The following is a 21853-nucleotide window of genomic DNA, read 5'->3' on the forward strand; positions in this document are numbered from 1 at the left end:
CTGGAAAACTGGTTCTCTTTGCCCTTTTCTTCCCTTTTCCAATTTACAGGACACAAAAAGAAATATCATATGAACACAAACTAGTTACTACGACAGCCCATTAAAAGTTGACTCTATGCAAAAGGAAGAGGATGTTGGAGGCCATATGGATGGATGGAATTCAGTTTTTTTTTTCTCAAGAAAAAATATCCACATTCTAAGGGCTCTTAAAAATGTAAAAAACTTGCCCTGTTATCACGGGATTTTAGAACACCTCTAAACACGCACAAAATAAGACAGATATTACCTACAAATTCAACCATTGCTTAAACTCTAAAAGCATTTTCTGTATTATTTCATTTTGATACGGAAGGGGGAACTCAGCTATAAAGAAATATTAAAAAGTATTTTTATAGTGATCAGTCTCAAGAATATTCTGTCGCTTGCCTTCCCCAACTTGTGCTGATATTTGAAGGATGTGCTCAGGAGTATGAAGCGGGGTGCTCTTGTCCCTTTCCCTTCTCTCTACAAGTCCCCCCTCCCTATCCCACGGCCAAATTGCCACCCCTCAAATGAGCCATTCCTTTTTGCTCTCGTCAATGGTCTCTGTGAAATTGGGGTCGTTGTTCATGATGGCAGCGTCGGCGCTCTCCGCGGACTCGGCTCCCTTGGCTTCGTTGGTGTGGTAGGTGCCCTTGTGACGGAACATGTACCGGATGAGGAAGACCAAGGTGCAGAGGATGGTGAAAATCACCACGGCAATGACCCCTGTGGAGGCGGGAGAGGGACCAGAGGTTAAGCACATCTCGCTGCCCTCTCCCACATACAGCAGACTCTCAAACAGCAATCTCCATGACGATGACAGAAGGGAAACGTGGCTCATTTGGGGCCACAGGTGGGTAACAGGAACAACCAAGGCCACCCAAAGTGACAAGGATAGTCGACAAATCATAGGAAGCTTCAGCTTTCATACCCTGGACAACAGGTGGTGCCTGAGGACACAGAGCCCCAAAGATGATTTTTTTTTATGCTTTTCCTAGTTTTCTGGCTGGTAGTAATTTCTGGACAGCAGTGTAGGGAGGGGTTGTATGAGACAAACACAGTGTTCCCCCTGATGGATGGGAGAGGAGAGAGAGGATGTGTTCTGCCTAGCAAGAGCTCTGTGGTCTGCACGGAAGTCTCTGGATCTGTGGCTCAATAGTGACTCAGGAGCAATAGGCCAAACAGGGCTGGAGATGCTCATGTCTCCACCAGGCACAGTGGAGGGACACCACTGAATGACCAGAGCATTTTCTATAGATTAGGAAGATGTTTTGCTGAAATAGCCTTCAGTAGAGGCGACTCAGAATTTCCCCTTAAAAACCTTTGAAATGGACTTTGAAATCAAGCTGCCTAAAACTGAATTGCCTGCCCAAACAAACCTCAAAATTCATTACACTAAGATAATAAAACCCCCAAACTTAGTGTAATGTTAACAATGTTAGCACCCAATAGAAAATTACTAAGCAAGCAAAGAAAAAATGAAAAGGTGGGAAAACATCCCTCAACCAGGAGAAAAATCAGTCAATCAGGAGGAGATACAGAAATGACAGAGACAATGGAGGTAGCAGATAAGGACCTAAGCAGACACTTACAGTGACAAAGTGGAGTAGCTACACTAACACGAGAGAACAGAGAAGGTTATTCAAAAGAACAAAGAGCATTTGATAATGACAAGTCAGTTATCCAAGACACAGGACTTCAACTGTGTGCATGCCTGAGAGAACTCTACAGTGAGTGAAATGAAGACGGGAGGGAGCCTGAGACAATCCACCATTATGGCTGGAGATGCCAACACTCATCCGTTTGTAATCGATGGAACAATTAAAACCAGTAAGAATCTGCAACACCTGAACAACACCAAGTTTCACAAGCTGCAGATTGGGAGGAAATATTTATAATACCTATGTCTGACCAGGAACTTGTATCCAGGATATAAAAAGACCACTTATAAGTCAATAGAAGTCAGCCAATCTAATTTAAAAAAATGGAGAAAGATTTTAACAGACACTTCATGAGAGATTTACACATGGCGACAGGCTCATGAAAAGATGCTCAACAGAAGTGATCAGATGGAGGTGCACTTAAAAGCACAGAGACACAACGACTCATCCACAAGAGTGGATGGATAAGAGGATTGACAATACCAAGAGTTGGCAAGACGGTGGAGCCACTTGAGCTCTCAGGTACTGATTGTGGGACTGTGAAATGGTTCAGTCACACTGGAAAACTATATGGCAGTGTCATGGTTTGGAGGTGTCCCTCCATAGCTCCTGTGTTAATGTAGAAGGTGAAATGATTAGACTACGAGAGCTGTAGCCCCATCAGTGGATTAACCCATTTGATGGATTAATAATTTAAATGGACTGAATGATAAGTGTAGGCAGGTTGGGCATGACTGGATGAAATGGGTCCCTGTGGGTGTGCCTGGGGAATTATATATTTTGTCCTTGGCTTCTCAAACTCTCTCTCTCTGCTTGCTGGTTACCACGACGAGGTAAGCAGATTCACTCTGCCATGATGTTCTGCCTCATCTCAGGCCCAGACCCATGGAGTGGGGTGATCATGAACTGAACCTCTGAAACTGTGAGCCCCAAATAAATCTTTCCTCCTCTTCTTGCCTTCAGTGGAAAGCTAGCACTGGCTGTTTTTATGAAGTTAAATATCCACTTTCCATAATATCCAGTGATCGCAGGGCTAGGAATTACCAAAGAGAAATGAAAACTTATGTTCCCTTAAGACTTGTGCAAAGAACATTCATGGCAGCTTTATTCATCATAGCCCAGGTCTGGAAACGAACCAACAAGTGATCAGCAGGTAAGTGGATAAAACAAATTATGGTATATCCATTTGATGGAACACAACTTGGCAAGAAAAATAAATGAACTATTGATAGACCCAGCAATGTGGGTAGATCTCAAAAACATTATGCCTGTTGAACAAAGAAAGGACACATGAAACATTACATGCTCTCAGATTCCAGTTATGGAGTGCTAAGGGAGAAAAAACTCATCTATGGTGACAAATGGCAAACCAGAGGTTGCCTGGGCTGGGAGTGGGGAAGGGAGGGTGGCGTGTGCACACAGGGCAGTGAGGTCTGCTCAGGAGGGTGGGATGTTCTGCTGCTGTGCTGGTGGATGTGAGGGTTCCCAGTGGTCACAAGCCATCCCACTGCTGCACTGACAGGTGAACATTACGCTTTAATTAAGTAGATGATTAAAAAAGCCAAAGAGCAAAAAACAATCAGGATGGGGACTTTGATGACATTGTTCCTGAGCTTTGGACAATGTGATGTGAGCACCTTTTTGAATAAATTTTAATTTCATGGTTGTATATGTTTCTTAAAGCTGTCTACTCTCTTCCCTTGGGAAGAAACGGGCTGGGTTTAAAGTCCCTGATATGCTTACGTTGTTGGCTGTACTCAGAGAGGCAGGAATCAGGAGCAGCAGGGAGAGAAGCAGACAGTGGCACCTTATGAGCCCTCAATGCTGATCCAAGCCCGAGGGCCTGTGCTAGGGGAGTCAGTGACTCAGCAGCTGCCCATGGTTAGAAGACAGACTGGAATATTTCATGTACTCGGGGTGTTGGATTTTTCAAAGTTTTTGTTAAGATTCCTGAAGTCAAATGGCGAATTCCTTCGCATTTTTCTAGTGAGCTGTTCTGGAACATTTGGAATGTGAGAGGGTGAAGAGTGAAAGGAGAAGGGACTAAAGAAATGTCTTGGGTATTGTCATTGCTGCTTACCTAAGTCCTCTGATTCTGTCTGGCTCACCCTAACATTCTCATTTTTACAATCCAGCATTAAAAAGTAGCTGAGTTATATTTATCACCATTTCTCAATCTTATTTCATAACTTTATGTCATATTTAAATGACAAATGAATGATATAAAAATCTAGAAAATTCTTCCTCCCTCTTCCTGGGCTACTATTATTATTGAGAATCATTGCTCTCCACAGGGGAATAGGCACACAGACACCTGTTCTCGGTCACCCACCTCCAATGATAGCTGAGTTTCTGTTGACTCCATTTCTTATAGCTTGTCCTTGTCCTGGATTATATGGGAAATCAGCACTCGCTGTAAGAGAGAAAAGAAGAGTCAAGTAAGTGTAAGAGTCAAGTGTACCATTAATCCCAAATAGTTGGATAGCTATTTCTTTATATGACTTTTTGACATCTCTTACTTTCCCAAATGAAATCTCCATTTCAGATGGCCCCATCTTTTTTTTTTTTTTTTCCTCCTGAAAGAATCCAAGAAATCCCCACCCCTGTTCTTGCTGTTCTTCTTTGCACAGGCCTAGGTAAACACTGGCTCATTGGAGGAATACTAGAGAATTCTAGATCCTCCAGGGGCTGGTTGCAGGACCCCTCGACCCCTACGGTACCAGATTCATGGCTGTTCTAGTCCCTCGTGTACTCTGTTGTATATGACCTTCATAATCCTTTAGTATGATTTTAGTAATCTCTAAATGACTTATAATCCCTAACACAGTTTAATGCCATGCAAACAGCTGTTTATGTAATACTGTTATGCAAGGGAAAAATGGCAAGAAAACGCAGGTGTGTTTTTTATTTTGGTGGCGGGTACCAGGGGTTGAACCCAGAGGCACTTAACCTCTGAGCCACATCCCAGCCCTTTAAAAATATTTTCTTTAGAGACAGGGTCTTGCTGAGTTGCTTAAGGCCTTGCTAAGTTTCTGAGGTTGGCTTTGAACACACAATCCTCCTGCCCCACCCTCCAGGGCTGCTGGGATTACAGTGCACTGCTGTGCCTGGCAGTGCAGATGCAATTTTAAAAAATGCTTTCAATCTGCGTTGGCTGAGCCTGCAGCTGCAGAAACCTCAGGCATGGAAGGCTGACTATGTTTTCTTTTTTTTTTTTTTTTTTTTTTTTTTATTGTTGGTCATTCAAAACATTACATAGTTCCTCATACATCATATTTCACAGTTTGATTCAAATGAGTTATGAACTCCCAATTTTATCCCGTATACAGATTGCTGTATCACATCAGTTACCCTTCCATTGATTGACATATTGCCTTTCTAGTGTCTGATGTATTCTGCTGTCTGTATTATTCTCTACTATCCCCCCTCCCCTCCCCTCCCCTCCCCTTTTCTCTCTCTACCCCTTCTACTGTAAATCACTTCTTCCATTTGAATTATCTTGTCTTACCCCTCCTTTCCTCTTATATGTCATTTTGTATAACCCTGAGGATCGCCTTCCATTTCCATGCGATTCCCCTTCTCGTTTCCTTTCCCTCCCACCTCTCAACCCTGTTAATGAAAATCTTCGTCTCAAGCTCTTCGTCCCTACCCTGTCCTTGTTTCCTCCCCTTATATCAGAGGAGTCATTTGGTATTTGTTTTTTAAAGATTGACTAGCTTCACTTAGCATAATCTGCTCTAATGCCATCCATTTCCCTCCAAATTCTATGATTTTATCATTTTTAAATGCAGAGTAATACTCCATTGTGTATAAATGCCACATTTTTTAATCCATTCATCTATTGAAGGGCATCTAGGCTGATTCCACAATCTTGCTATCGTGAATTGTGCTGCTATGAACATCGATGTAGCAGTGTCCCTGTAGCATGCTCTTATTAGGTCTTTAGGGAATAGACCGAGAAGGGGAATAGCTGGATCAAATGGTGGTTCCATTCCCAGCTTTCCAAGAAATCTCCATACTGCTTTCCAAATTGGCTGCACCAATTTGCAGTCCCACCAGCAATGAACAAGAGTGCCCTTTTCCCCACATCCTCTCCAGCACTTATTGTTGTTTGACTTCCTAATGGCTGCCAATCTTACTGGAGTGAGATGGTATCTTAGGGTAGTTTTGATTTGCATTTCTCTGACTGCTAGCGATGGTGAGCATTTTTTCATGTACTTATTGATTGATTGTATGTCCTCTTCTGAGAAGTGTCTGTTCAGGTCCTTTGCCCATTTATTGATTGGGTTACTTGTTGTCTTATTGTCTAATTTTTTGAGTTCTTTGTATATTCTGGTTATTAGGGCTCTATCTGAAGTGTGTGGAGTAAAGATTTGTTCCCAGGATGTAGGCTCCCTGTTTATCTCTCTTATTGTTTCTTTTGCTGAGAAAAAACTTTTTAGTTTGAGTAAGTCCCATTTGTTGATTCTAGTTGTTAACTCTTGCGCTATGGGTGTCCTATTGAGGAATTTGGAGCCTGCTCCCACAGTATGTAGATCATAACCAACTTTTTCTTCTATCAGATGCCGTGTCTCTGATTTAATATCAAGCTCCTTGATCCATTTTGAGTTAACTTTTGTGCAAGGCGAGAGATAGGGATTCAGATTCATTTTGATGCAAATGGATTTCCAGTTTTCCCAGCACCATTTGTTGAAGATGCTATCCTTCCTCCATTGCATGCTTTTAGCCCCTTTATCAAATATAAGATAGTTGTAGTTTTGTGGATTGGTTACTGTGTCCTCTATTCTATACCATTGGTCCACCCGCCTGTTTTGGTACCAGTACCATGCTGTTTTCGTTACTATTGCTCTGTAGTATAGTTTGAAGTCTGGTATCGCTATACCGCCTGATTCACACTTCCTGCTTAGTATTGTTTTTGCTATTCTGGGTCTTTTATTATTCCATATGAATTTCATGATTCTTTTATCTATTTCTACAAGAAATGCAGCTGGGATTTTGATTGGCATTGCATTGAACTTATAGAGAACTTTTGGTAATATCGCCATTTTGATGATGTTGGATCTGCCTATCCATGAGCAGGGTATATTTTTCCATCTTCTAAGGTCTTCTTCTATGTCTTTCTTTAGGGTTTTGTAATTTTCATTGTATAAATCTTTCACCTCTTTTGTTAGGTTGATTCCCAAGTATTTTATTTTTTGGGGGGATATTGTGAATGGAGTAGTTGTCCTCATTTCCGTTTCAGAGGATTTGTCGCTGATATACAGGAATGCCTTTGATTTATGCGTGTTGATTTTATATCCTGCCACTTTGCTGAATTCATTTATTAGCTCTAATAGCTTCTCTGTAGACCCTTTTGGGTCTGCTAGGTATAGAATCATATCATCTGCAAATAGTGATAATTTAAGTTCTTCTTTTCCAATTTTTATCCCTTTAATTTCTTTCGTCTGTCTAATTGCTCTTGCCAGTGTTTCGAGGACTATGTTGAACAGAAGTGGTGAGAGAGGGCATCCCTGTCTTGTACCAGATCTTAGAGGGAATGCCTTCAATTTTTCTCCATTCAGAATGATGCTGGCCTGTGGCTTATCATATATTGCTTTTACAATGTTGAGGTATGATCCTGTTATCCCTAATTTTTCTAGAGTTTTGAACATAAAGGGATGCTGTACTTTGTCGAATGCTTTTTCTGCGTCTATCGAGACTATCATATGGTTCTTATTTTTTAGTCTATTGATGTGGTGGATAACATTTATTGATTTCCGTATATTGAACCAGCCTTGCATCCCATGGATGAATCCTACTTGATCATGGTGTATAATTTTTTTGATATGTATTTGAATCCGGTTCGCCAGAATTTTATTGAGAATTTTTGCGTCAAGGTTCATTAGAGATATTGGTCTGTAGTTTTCTTTCTTTGAAGTGTCTTTGTCTGGTTTCGGAATCAGGGTGATGTTGGCCTCGTAGAATGAATTTGGAAGTTCTCCCTCTTTTTCTATTTCCTGAAATAGCTTGAAAAGTATTGGTGTTAGTTCCTCTTTAAAGGTTTTGTAAAACTCTGCTGTATACCCATCCGGTCCTGGGCTTTTCTTAGTTGGTAGTCTTTTGATGGTTTCTTCTATTTCTTCTATTGTTATTGGTCTGTTTAGATTGTCTATATCCTCCTGGTTCAATCTGGGCAGATCGTAAGACTTAAGGAATTTATCTATGCCTTCACTATCTTCTATTTTATTGGAGTATAAGGCTTCAAAATAGTCTCTGATTATCTTCTGTATTTCTGAAGTGTCTGTTGTGATATTGCCTTTTTCATCCCGTATGCTAGTAATCTGGGTTCTCTCTCTTCTTCTCTTCGTTAGCATGGCTAAGGGTCTGTCAATTTTATTTATTTTTTCAAAGAACCAGCTTTTAGTTTTGTCAATTTTTTCAATTGTTTCTTTTGTTTCAATTTCATTAATTTCAGCTCTGATTTTGATTATTTCTTGCCTTCTACTTCTTTTGCTGTTGTTTTGCTCCTCTTTTTCTAGGATTTTGAGATGGAGTATGAGATCATTTATTTGTTGGTTTTTTCTTTTTTTGAGGAATGAACTCCAAGCAATGAATTTTCCTCTTAGGACTGCTTTCAATGTGTCCCATAGATTCCGATATGTTGTGTCCGTGTTTTCATTTAACTCTAGGAATTTTTTAATTTCCTCCTTGATGTCTTCAATAACCCATATGTCACTCAGCAACCTGTTGTTCATTCTCCAAGTGATGCTTGATTTTTCCTTTCTTCTTTTATCATTGATTTTCAGTTTCATTCCATTATGATCAGATAAGATGCATGGTATTATCTCTACCCCTTTATATTGTCTAAGAGTTGCCCTGTGACATAATATATGGTCTATTTTTGAGAAGGTTCCATGTGCTGCTGAAAAAAAAGGTGTAACTACTTGATGTTGGGTGGTAAAGTCTATATATGTCAATTAAGTCTAGGTTATTAATTGTGTTGTTGAGTTCTATAGTTTCCTTGTTTAACTTTTGTTTGGAAGATCTGTCCAGTGGTGAGAGAGGTGTGTTGAAGTCTCCCATGATGATTGTATGGTGGTCTATCAGACTCTTGAACTTGAGAAGAGTTTGCTGGATGAACACCGCTGCACCATTATTTGGGGCATATATATTTATGATTGTTATGTCTTGTTGGTTTATGGTTCCCTTGAGCAGTATGAAGTGTCCTTCTTTATCCCTTTTGATTAGCTTTGGCTTGAAATCTATTTTATTAGATATGAGTATGGACACGCCTGCTTGTTTCCGCTGTCCATATGAGTGGTATGATTTTTCCCAACCTTTCACCTTCAGTCTATGGATATCTTTTTCTATCAGATGCGTCTCCTGTAGACAGCATATTGTTGGGTCTTGTTTTGTGATCCATTCTACTAGCCTGTGTCTCTTAATTGGTGAGTTTAAGCCATTGACATTTAGGGTTATTATTGAGATATGGTTTGTACTTCTATCCATATTTGTTTGTTAATGTTACTAAACCTGGTTTGTTATCCTCTTTGACTACTTTCCCCCCTTTACTGTCCTACCTCCCATTGTTGGTTTTCAATGTTATTTTCCATTTCCTCTTCCTGCAATGTTTTGCCAAGGATTTTTTGAAGAGATGGTTTTCTAGCTGCGAATTCTTTTAACTTTTGTTTATCATGGAAGGTTTTAATTTCATCTTCTAACCTGAAGCTTAATTTTGCCGGATACACGATTCTTGGTTGGAACCCATTTTCTTTCAGTGTTTGAAATATGTTATTCCAGGATCTTCTAGCTTTCAGAGTCTGTGTTGAGAGATCAGCTGTTATCCTGATTGGTTTACCCCTAAATGTAATCTGCTTCCTTTCCCTTGTAGCTTTTAAAATTCTTTCCTTATTCTGTATGTTGGACATCTTCACTATAATGTGTCTAGGTGTGGATCTCTTATGGTTTTGTACATTCGGCGTCCTGTAGGCTTCTAGGATTTGGGATTCTGTCTCATTCTTCAAGTCTGGGAAGTTTTCTCGTATTATTTCATTGAATAGGCTGTGTATTCCTCTGGTTTGGAGCTCTGTGCCTTCCTGTATCCCAATGACTCTTAAATTTGGTCTTTTGATATTGTCCCATATTTCTTGGATGTTCTGTTCATGGTTTCTTAGCAGACTTGCTGAGCTGTCTATGTTCTTTTCCAGTTGAAATACTTTGTCTTCATTGTCTGATGTTCTCTCTTCTAAGTGATCTACTCTGCTGGTAGTATTCTCAATTGAGTTTTTAAGTTGGTTTATTTTTTCCTGCAATTCTAGTATTTCTATTTGTTTGTTTTTTATTTCCTCTATCTCCCTGTGAAATTGATCTTTTACTTCCTGGATTTGTTTGTCAATGTGATCTTTCATTATCTGATTTTGCTGTCTCATGTCTTCCTTGAGACTCCAGATCATCTGAAGCATGTATATCCTGATCTCTCTATCTGACATTCCATCTGTTGCACCTATTACCTCTTCTAAAGTTGAGTTGACCTGCATTGCCTGTGGTCCTTTCTTTCCTTGTCTTTTCATACTGCTGGCGTTTCTTTCTGCTTGGTGAAACTGTTGTGTTTTGAAATTTTCCCTCTATTTATTTATATTGCTCTTGTATAGTTGAATAATCACCCTTGCAGGGCATGTAGTGGCTGTGATCCTCCTCCAATTGGTGTGATCCGTCTACCACGCTGGGAGGCCCTAGGTCTGCTCTGCTGGTCGGTCAAAGGTCCGCCTACCCAGCAGGTACGAGGGGCACCTCTATCACTCCGCAGGTTGCTGGGCCTAACCTCCCGATGGGTCAAAGGTTCCCCTAGCTTGCAGGGGGCTGCTCCCGGAGCGAGAGCTAGGCCTCCCGGGGGAGCCCGGATGGTGGAGGCCGACTGCCGGTTCAGGCGGGGTGGGCCAAGCCGCACTGGGTGCCGGCGGCCTGCAAACGCGGCTGGTATCAGCAGGACTTAACTCCTGCACCCGCTGCGGGGGCACCTTTATCGCCGAGTAGCTGCGGTCGCGTGGTTGGGACCCGGGCGGGTGGGGCCGCTTCTCCCAGGGCGAGAGCTGGGCCTCCCGGGGGAGCCCGGATGGCGGAGGACTGCCGGTTCAGGCGGGGTGGGCCAAGCCGCTCCGGGATCCCGCGGGTTGCAAAGGTGGCTGGCGTCTGCAGGACTTAACTTCTGCACCCGCCGCCGGTTCGGGCGGGGCGGGCCAAGCCGCTCAGGGTTCCCGCGAGTTGCAAAGGTGGCTGGCGTCTGCAGGACTTAACTTCTGCACCCACCACGAGGGCACCTTTATTGCCGAGTAGCTGTGGCTGCCTGGTTAGGAACCGGGCGGGTGGGGCCGCTTTTCCCAGGGCGAGAGCTAGGCCTCCCGGGGGAGCCTGTATGTCGGAGGACTGCCGGTTCCGGCGGGGCGGGCCAAGCCACTCAGGGATCCCGCGGGTTGCAAAGGTGGCTGGCGTCTGCAGGACTTAACTTCTGCACCCACCACGAGGGCACCTTTATCTCCAAGTAGCTGAGGCCACCTGGTTAGAAACCGGGCGGGTGGGGCCGCTTCTCCCGGGGCGAGAGCTAGGCCTCCCGGGGGAGCCCGTATGGCGGAGGACTGCCGGTTCGGGCGGGGCGGGCCAAGCCGCCCAGGGATCCCGCGGGTTGCAAAGGCGGTTGGCGTCCGCAGGACTTAACTTCTGCACCCGCCGGTTCGGGCGGGGCGGGCTAAGCCGCTCAGGGTTCCCGCGGGTTGCAAAGGCGGCTGGCGTCTACAGGACTTAACTTCTGCACTCGCCACGTGGGCACCTTTATTGCCGAGTAGCTGTGGCTGCCTGGTTAGGAACCGGGCGGGTGGGGCCGCTTCTCCCAGGGCGAGAGCTAGGCCTCCCGGGGGAGCCCGTATGGCGGAGGACTGCCGGTTCGGGCGGGGCGGGCCAAGCCGCTCAGGGTTCCCGGGGGTTGCAAAGGTGGCTGGCGTCTACAGGACTTAACTTCTGCACCCGCCACGTGGGCACCTTTATCGCTGAGTAGCTGTGGCTGCCAGGTTAGGAAGCGGGCGGGTGGGGCCGCTTCTCCCAGGGCGAGAGCTAGGCCTCCAGGGGGAGCCGCCTGCCGGAGCGGCTGATGGCTGGGGGACTAGACCTCTGTGCCCGCGTGGCCTTCCAAGATCCACTTCTCTGGGGCAACCTGTCACTTCGAGTAAACCTACCAGTTCACGGCAGCTCTCCTCTTAAGGAAGTTATGGTAGAAGTTCCTCCGTAGCTAGGCTGCAGCTGTTTCGATGAGTCTTTCATATCCCGTTAAAGTGGAGACGTTGGAGACGCTGCTTCCTCGCCGGCCGCCATGTTGGATCTCCTATGTTTTCTTATGTTTGCCTGAAATTTGTTTCCCGTCCACTTTGATGCCAGACACAATTGGAAAGGTAGATGAGCTTTTTACAGCATCTGCTTGAAATGTAATAACTTTCTGAAACTAATATTTTACATGGGTCTAATAAGACACCATACACTTCATGAATTTGTAAAGGGGCAAAATTTCATAAAAGAAGAATTAATATTCTTCTCTTTTTGAGAATATTAATGGCTGAATCAATTTTCTATATCTCTGTTACAAAAAACCAAGAAACCATTTTGTTAAATTGAAATGTTTCTCTAAGATAAAACAAATTCCAAGTACCCCCAAAGCAAATAGATCCTGAAGTATTTCTGTAGGTCAGTGGAGCATCTATTATAATTCATACAAGCAAATTCAACTTCAAAAACTACTCTGCATTGTGGGATTTCAGTTTGGGAAGTTAATTCTTCCATTGAAGGCAGCTTTTCCCTGAGCCAAATAGAAACAACCACCTTGTTCTCAGGCAGACCTATGGTTGCTGGACGGCACCAAATTAGTGCAAAAAGAATATTTGAAAAGTAGATGTTTGGTGTAATATAGTGTGTATACACCAATAATAAAGGGAGTTGTTATGATTAACTTAGTTTTCTAAGGCTAATTTATTCCCGGCTAGAGACTTCCAAGAACCTCCAAGATAAAGAAACAAAGTGGGTAGGCCCCTTCTCCTCCTGGTCCCCGGAAACGTGGCGACCAAAGAGGGAGACTTCAGATTCCACCAGCAAGTGTGACTGAGCCCTTTCTCTTTTAGATTGGATATTCTTCCCAGGAAAATTATTCTTTCCTAGATGTATATGGTCCATACTATCTCAGAAGGCTCTTGACCTTGTACAGGTGGACACGAGCCTTCCAACATGAACCTTCAAAATATTTTGGGTATGGTTACAGAAATGCCATATGGTGGTTTTTATTCTATAATATGATATTCATGACACCAGGAAACGATTTGCTTTTCTGCCCCAGATAACACAACCCACAAACCTTAGCATGGCTTCTCTCTGCTCCAAAACCCATCTTGCCTCCTTGGCCCTAAACTTCAGAAAAACATAGATATTTAGAGACATTGGTGGCCTCTCCCCAGTTCAGTTCCCTTGAGGTATATAAACAATGGTGGAAAGTATGGAAATAGTGGCAGAGGTGACCTGAGATGACTCCAGGAGAGTGACAATAGCTAGAGGACAGGATTGTGAGGGGTCTGAATTCCATGGCAGGGGGAAGGGGGCCTCCATGGGCTGCATTTCTCTCCTGGCTCTTCCCCGAGGGGCCACTTTTCCCACTCAATATTCTGGGTTAACAGATCCCGATGCTTCAGGCCAGTGTGTCTTTACTTACCCAGATGATGGACACCTGGTCTACCTTTCCTCTCTTTGTCCATCAGATTTTACCTCTTTCCTAAATGCATCCTCAGCCACCTCAGATTAAGTGGCTGACCCTCTTTGATGGCTATAATCTTCATTCTTATCACTCCTTACTGGGTAGATGTCCTGCTAAAGGCAGGGGCCAACCTTAATGATGTTTGCAGTTTCAATGAATAATAATGTGCTAGCGGGAGCTAAATGGATGTTCATTGACTTGTATAATTACCATCAGTCCATTAAGTGTGGGTAAACATTTGTGTAGCCTCTCCAATAATCACCCTCCATGCAAGTGCAATTTAAAAAGTGAGCTTCCTACTCTCAACTAAAATCTTAAAACAAGCCAGCATTCTTATTCTTCCCAACAAAGGAAATGAACATGTTGGGTACAGAAAAGATATTAATGATTCTTTGTCCACTAGACTTTGGTAATTGTTAGAAAACCATTAATGGAAAACCCTCAGGTCGAAAGAAAACCCTTATGAAATTCAAAGGCAGAATTCTGTTGTGTTTTTTTTTTCCAGGAGCATCCCTGTTTTCATGGCTTTATTTATAACTTAAGCCTGGTTGTCTTAATGCATGGGAATGCTCAGTCCCTTGAGGCAAAGCTACTTTATTCTGGCAAGCAGAGCAATTGCTATTTTGATAGATATATTTCATTGTAACTGTCCTTTCCCCTGAGTTACCAAGAGCCTCTTGGGAATGCATGTAGAGAAAAATCGTGGCCAAGAAATACGGCTGAGATGGATGACAAAGTTCCTTTATGGCACATGCTCTGTTCTGCTAACTTCCATGTCCCCCACCCCGCCACCATTTGCTGGAGAACTAAGGAATTTTAGGGTATTGGAGCATTAAGGAATATATATTTTGAGAAACATAGCGAATAGGTCTGAATTTAGAATGTTAATTCAAAGTAGACTAGATGGATATTAACCATATCAGGACCCGACTTGCATCCTGTAAGCACAGACGGAATTCGACACACTCTTTTTCTGGATTGCCCAGTGGAACCAAATGATGATAACCAACCACCAACACCAAGCAGGGCGCCCTCCCAGCACTGACTTAATTTCTAACAGAAGTGTGTGTATTTCTGCATATTTCCCTTGCTCATGTCCTTGTTCATCTGGTCATCATGGCCACAGACCATGTTCCCTTTGCATCTCCCAAGGATTGGCTTTCTTCCCCTTCTCTACCCAGCACAGGCCAGCAGGCACGATTTTGGAGGAATTGATGATGGGAGATTCTGCTCCCAGGAGCAGGCTTAGTGAACAGCCTGGCTGAGGCTTCAGAGCCCACCCACAGATGCATTGCTACCCTTCTCACCCAGAGAAGGCATATATGTTATGGGTCCCCAGACATATTTAGACATGGTCACGTTTAGCACACAGATGTTCTTTTTCACTGTCTCTGTCTTGCACGTGTGAAGCAATCAGAGAGCTCACCACTGGCACATTTCCCCCTTTCCCTTCCTCCATTTCCAGGTTGCAAAAAACCCAAGAAGTAACAACCAAGCCTACTTGGTGAGAGCAAGTCTAGTGCAAGTGGTTCCTCATAATCACACAGATAGAGTAGGACGCTTATGGATTGAAAGTAGGTGAGAAAGAGCCTTCTTTCCTTCCCTCCAAAGAGTAGAAGATATGACTGTTGGATCCCTCTTCTAAAGTTGTTTTGCTCTTCCTTCTACTACATTCTCAAAAGGCCTCATCACAAAAGCAGGAGGGCAGTCCTGCTACACGTCCTTTGCTGTGTGCTGGGTAGGGTCCAGTGTGGTGTCCTTCTCTCAGCAGCTGACACACCAGGACTCTCCAAGGCAAGGGACAAGCTCCAAACTCCAGCAAAGACCCCAAGTTACCGCACAGGTAGTTTATATGTGCTGAGTGACAGGACTCGAAATTCTAAGAATATCTGAAGAGAGTCATTGCTTGGGCTGCAGTTTCCTCGCCCATCCCGCCCTCTAGGGCCCAGTCTACACCTAAGGTTCTGTGACCGTGGAACAACTCTCAAAGCAAAATGTTGTAAGAATGGCAAAATACCAAGAGGTTTGTTACAGTGGACTTCACCTAGAAGCATTTTCCTTTTATTTTATTTATTGATTGCATGTTGCTGGGCTTTGAACCCAGGGCCTTATGCATGTTAGGCAAGTTCTCTACCATTGAGACCCATCCCCAGCCCCATCATTTTCCTTTTATTGTGGAGCACCAAATATAAGTTAACATTGAGCCGGGCATGGTGGTTCACACCTGTGATCCCAGAGGCTTGGGAGGCTGAGGCAGGAGGATTGCGAGTTCAAAGCCAGCTTCAGCAAAAGCAAAGTGCTAAGCAACTCAGTGAGACCCTGTCTCTAAATCATAATATATATAGATGCCTCTTTTTCCAGGTTGCTGTCTACACTGTCTCTATGCAATAATCAGCATGGTTGCATGGTCAAGGAAATCTGCTAAGCCAGGTTGTTTTCCTGCTGTGCATGGGGTGAATGTGGAGGCAGACAAAAGCCTTTTGACATCAGTAAGCTTCTGACTGCACCTGTCTTTCAGCTGCTGAGTGGGAGAACATTCCACATGATGGCAGCATCGGTTGAGCTGTGTGCCAGTCTAAGAATTCAGAACCAATGTGGTGGAAGAGGAGGAACGTCAGTTTCATCTGAACCCCTGTGGGGTTATTATCATAACAGAAGCACAATACTACGGCTAGAATAGGAGCAGGAATAGTGCTAATTGTGCTTTCAAACAGCATTGTCAGAATATAAATTTGGATGGCATTTATAGAATGTGAGAAATTAATCAAAGAGCTTTCAAGGCAGACGCTTGAGTACTAGAAACATCTTAAAAGGCCTTTGTAAGATCAGAATATTAAAAAGAGATTTGAATTCTTTAGCTTCCAATTTCTTGTTGATCCTTGTGAAAGGGTGGGAGGAAGGATGGAGTAAATCGTTTTTTACTACAGAAGATAATTTCGGCGGTTGTTGTTCTTATTTACTAAGTCTCAAAATACAGAAAATTGTAGACTTTAGGCTCAGAAACCAATTGCAAATAAAACACATTTAAGTGCACATAAAAATAAATTGAGATTATCTACCATAAAAACCTCCCCAAATGAAAGGCACTAAAAGCTTCAGGTTGTCACATATCAGAGATGAAACAATTAGATGGGATCTGACATCTCCTAGAGAAGAGATCTCCATGGAAACCACTGGTGCTTTAGCATCAAAAGTGATAATTTGAAGCACTTCAACACAACTGCTGCTATTAATTATAATTTAATTTAAATTGCAACATTAGTTTTGCAGCAGGGCAGGCTGGATGATGAATCTACCCCCTTATTCTTCTCAGCTTCTTTCTTTTATTTTCATTTTCTCTTTTCAAATCTGAGTTATATGGCAGAAAATGATTTTTTTTCTCAATTAATTTGTCTGGCCATTCACTATTGACAGATATTTCAGAAACAGGAAAACAAATGGCTATTCGCTAAGATGCAGAAGGTACAAGAAACATTCTTTTATTTTAAAGAGATACTGCTGATCCTGCTTTGGGGAGGAGAGGTTTCTCAGTGTCAGCAGGTTTTTACGTAGGCTGAACCACATGGGGATTGTACCTGTGTGGCCTGATGTCATTTGATATCTTTATCCTTCACTTCAGCTTCTCAAGAAAGCTAGCTACCAGAATTTCCTATGTCAAGGGGTGAAGGAATTTTGCATCTTTGACTTCTAACTTGAGAATTTAAGAAGCCAGACATCACCAGTTTCTTAAATGAGAGAGGAATGGCAGCCACTGGCATGATTGTCTAAGATCCAGTGACCAAAAGAGGTTAATTGAGTGAAATGAAACAGCCTAAATGAACTTGTCACCATTTGCTACTTGTCATAATTATTTAGAAAATACTAGCTTTTATGTGAAAAGGACTGAAAGAGCAATCCGTTTTGTAATCTTTCCTCCTGGCATCTGTTTCTCAGTGAAATTCTGACTCTTCTTAATTGCCTTTCAAAAAAAAAAAAAAAAAAAAGATTACTGCTGTGCCCAGACAAGGGTGACATTGCATTCTTCTGTCAGATTAACTATAATCAGGTATTTTAATTGGATATAGCTCATTATTGATAGACACGCAGACTTTGTGTTTCGGAAAATAAGCCAAGATAAGATAGACAGTATCTATTTTCATATTAGACAAATAGGTCTTGCTATTTCTCAGGTGGGCAGATTGTTCATCCTTTCATGTTTGGTTATAATTATTTATAAATCAATTGTCAAAGTTATTGCTGGATAATGTGATGGGCACTTGCAGATGATCGATTGTTACTGCTAGCGTTGACAGATTGCACCTCTTTCTGTATCGGAGCAGGTGAAAACCAGAATAGAGAGTGACTAACTCAAAGCCCCGTGGCTGGCAGGTGCTGGAGTCACCAGGGCCTGGAGATGTCATTGGATTTCTCATTCTGGCATTTTCCTGTAGCTCTTGGACATCTTGCACATCGAGATAGGAGCCCCAGAGCATGGGGCCACGGGGCGGCTGCATGGTGCAGGGCTGCCCTTACTGACCCTAGCATGCTCCTCTTGTTTGAGGTTGGTTGTCACTTCTGTCCCTATCTGCCTTGGGGTGTTTCTAAATTCCTGTGGACCTTAACAGGAGTGTGGGAATGAAGACATCCCAAATCTGGGGGGGGGGATATGTGATAAATTTGTGAATTACCATTCAGACCCCATCTAGGAAGATGCTATTTCTCCTGCTCTGTGGATTTTGGGCCACACTAGAGGACAGGGGTGGGGGGCGGTGGGGAGGACAGCAAATAATTCCTTTCAGGATGAGTCTTTGCCCCTGTTGCCTGGTGTTCCTTGGCCTTGGGAAAGTTACTATGCCTCGTTAGGCCTTTTCTGATGTATCTTGGGGGAAAGCAAATTGATTTGAAAGCGCTCTGGTTCAGAACTTTCAAACAAGCAGGCGCATGCAAATCACCGGGATCTCTTTAAAATGCAGATTCTGACTGAGCTGGTCTGGCTGGGGCCTGGGGGTCTGTATTTCTAATGGACTCCCTGAGTGCTTGAATACCTAGCTCCCTTTGAATCATAGAACTTTAATTGAGACCCTTGGTGGTCCCTATCTCCAGCTGTTCTTTGTGTGCATGTATTTTAATTTAATGTGGTGCCTGAGAGGGAATGGAAATAATTCCTTCTGAGAATCTTGTCCTTTTCTTCTTCTCGGATGAGTCATTTGTGCTTTTAATGATCTGGATGCCAGAATGCCCTACGGTTCCATTTCCTTCAGCTCTATTTCTTTTCAGTGTTGTGAAAGTTAGAAAGGGAATACTGCTTTAGCTTCTGACTGTAGTCTTTCATGTAAGGGTGAAAGTCTATTACTAATCCACGTTAAGATGAGTTTAAAGCTAAACGGGTAAGGAGTTTAATAAACAGTCATCTTAGGTATGTCTGTGAACACCTTCCCTGGTTCAAAACAAAAATACAAGATGGTTTTCTAAAGCAAGTGCAAAATATCTGGACAATGGAACTCAGGTTCTCGATGCATTCAAAGGCATAAATGAGAAGAATGAATTATTAACAATCCTGCGTCATTGTTTTTCTGGAGTTTATGGATTTGGTTTCTGAAAAGCATTCTTGTTTCCTTGCTGATTCTTGCCTGGGTATGGGGTGGTGCAGTGATGGAGCATGCCAACTCGGGGTGGAAAAGGCATATTATGGTGGGTTAAATATCCCAGTGCACCAGAGTGACTGACCATGGCTTTATGAAATGTTGGCCAGGGATCTGGATGTTCACCAGGCCTGGTGGGCACACCTGTTCTACGAGAGTCTCAGCTAAGACCATCTGTGGTTTCCCTTATCAGCAAAGCTGTGTAGGCCAGAATTGGCAGAATCATATAAATGGCCTCAGTTTCCAAGAAGGTGGTTGAGAAAATACTGATAGAAGCAGGGGGAAAGCAACTGGTCATAGTGAGGAACCACAAATGGACATTTTAAGGAATTCCCTGATATCCTTCATCCTTGGCATGGCTCTCAGATGGGAATCTTCAGGAGACCCTGGGTCAGTCCTCTTCAGGATTCTGCTAAGAGACACCCATGGGGCAAGTATTAGAGAAGCTTTGGACATCTGGGATTTATGACGTGGGAACTTGAGAAGAACCACTTTTCTGTCATCTGAGACCTGATTAGGAGATGAGTTCCATCACTGTGGGAACCGACAGGCACATGACATCATTTTGGGAATCAGGCGAGGAGGAGGGTCCTTCTATTGCCCCTCTGTGCAGGTTCCTAATCAATTCAAAGGCCACAATTTATAGATGGCTCTCTTGGAAATGGCTGGATGCTACCGGTTGGCTTTTGTCACCATCATATGTCTTTTAAAGGAGTAGAGTGAAGAATAAAATGCATTTTAAAAAGACTTGATCTTCTGCTGAAGCCCCTGCCTCTCATTTGTAGAGGCTGCAGCATCCAGCTTGGGGTGCCTAACACGCTCCTGCTCTTTGGACAGGCTCTGCCCATATTTATGGAATGTCTGCATGACAGCTGCTATTTCATCAGAATGTGAAACTGGCCCTTTTTATTCCTAAATTTCCAGAAACTGGTACCTGGAGGAGGAGGGTGCTGAGAACACAGTGGAGCAGGCCCAGATGGCAGACGCGGGCAGACCCTGCTCCACCGAGTGGTCTACGGGGGGGAAGGGGAGTGAGCAAACCTAAAGCGCTTTTAAAAATTAATTCTGCACATATATTAAGTCTTTTATCAATGCCCCTCTGGGCCCTTGGTTTTGAAATACTCTTTTTAGCTGCATTAGCACCCCAATCCCAAGACAATGCCTCTTTTTCTAAGACAGCTGACTTCAGAAAGTGAATATAAAAGCAACATGCTCAATCTATTTCCATTACCGTTTGAACTATTTTCTTCTCGAATTAACTGTAGACCTCAGAAGACAAATGTCTTTGCTTGTTGGTCTGTGGAAGGGCTAATGGTCATTAGAGGAGCCGGTAAAACAAACTCTCCTTGGTTATTAAGCTGCCCAGTGCTTCCCCACAAACAGATCCCCTGGTGCTGGCTCATGTTGTTACAAAGATAATATGATAAGCTCCTAGCACAAGCCACGGCTCTGTCACAGCTTTTCTTCTCCTCCTGTCAACAGAGTGTGAAAAAATATTTAATTGGCTCTAGCAGCCTTGAGGATGATTTAGTCCATATTGGAGGGGGGGGGAGAAAAATGGAAAAAAAAGAGATGTGTGTTTAGCAGTAGTGATTTCACCTTCATGTATTCAAATTATACACCATTCTAGAAACACCAGGGATTTTTACCTCCATGTATGCAAGTTATGCACCATTCTAGACTTCCGTATCACAGTTAAAGGGTGGGAAAAGGAGATAGTAAAATAGATCAGAATAAACAAGTGGAATTCTTTATGTTTAAATTCAAAATTTTCATTAGGAGGGCTGGGCATGCAGCTCAGGGGTAGAGCCCCTGCCCAGCATGTGTGAGGCCCTGAGTTCCATCCCCAGCACTGGGGGGAAAGCTGGAAAAAGCTCTAACTCAGCAAGGGCCACTGAACTTTAGACCTGACTGTGCTACTCTCTGTACACTTTTGAGCAAGAATCTCTGGGGATGGAAACCAGGTAGCAGGATTTCTACAAAGCTCCCTAGGTAGCTCTGCCGCTCAGGCAGGTAGATCACACCATTGCTGCTTATTCAATATTTGCAGAGGAAACAGATTGCATTTATTTTCTCTGGGAGGCATTTTTTTTCCTTATCTTTAAATTATGGCTAAAAATGTCCAGTTAGCCTACGTTTTTGGGGTTACTGCATTGAAAGCACTTTGGCAATTGAAGGCATTTTACAAAATCATCATTACTTTTGTTTGTATCCTTTCCAGTTTTCTAAAAGTTAAAATTCCTAAGTAAATGACTGAGACCATTTTTAGCTTTTTCTAAGGAGGATTTCCCAAAGCGATTCATCTTCTCTCATCAAAATAACTGCATCCCACATTCTTATGGATTTTAATGTACATTTATACTTTAACGTAAAATAGATTCAATTTTTTTAAAAGCCTTTCATAGTTGCTCCTTGGTTGCTCCTAGGCAAAAACTCGAGAGCAGAATCAGAATCTGACTGTGTCTTTAGACATTTCTGAACAGTATGGTAACAGGTGAAATCATCCATAGATCTCAGAGGAATGAATCACCTTATCATTTATTCATGATCTGCATCTACACAGCGACTTTCCTGTGAAAATCTGGTGACTGTGGCTCAAAAAGATAATGTGGATAATGTTCCTGCCACTTTTGAGCCCACAGGCCTAGAGACACGAGGTCCTGATTTGCCAGCACATGTGGAACTGGCATTTATTTCCAAGTGGGACAGGCGGGGACTCCCTGGGGACAGGGAGAACTCACCCAGGGATTCTACCACAGTGTTTTTTAAAGTGATGAATTGGCAAAAGA

The 21853-nt window shown here is 43.1% G+C and overlaps 1 protein-coding gene across 1 annotated transcript in view; it reads right to left on the reverse strand.

Moving 5' to 3' along the window:
- Window positions 1–547: 547 nt before the first annotated feature.
- Cntnap2 (contactin associated protein 2) overlaps window positions 548–21853 on the reverse strand; it is a 1300648-nt gene continuing 1279342 nt past the window's right edge. Inside the window, exons 23-24 of the mRNA XM_077795886.1 lie at window positions 4015–4095; window positions 548–747 (exon numbers count right to left, since the gene is read on the reverse strand). Coding sequence (XP_077652012.1) covers window positions 548–747; window positions 4015–4095 — 281 coding nt within the window. The remainder of the gene's footprint in view (window positions 748–4014; window positions 4096–21853) is intronic.

Source organism: Urocitellus parryii, chromosome 3, assembly GCF_045843805.1.
Source record: "Urocitellus parryii isolate mUroPar1 chromosome 3, mUroPar1.hap1, whole genome shotgun sequence".
Classification (NCBI taxonomy): Eukaryota; Metazoa; Chordata; class Mammalia; order Rodentia; family Sciuridae; genus Urocitellus; species Urocitellus parryii.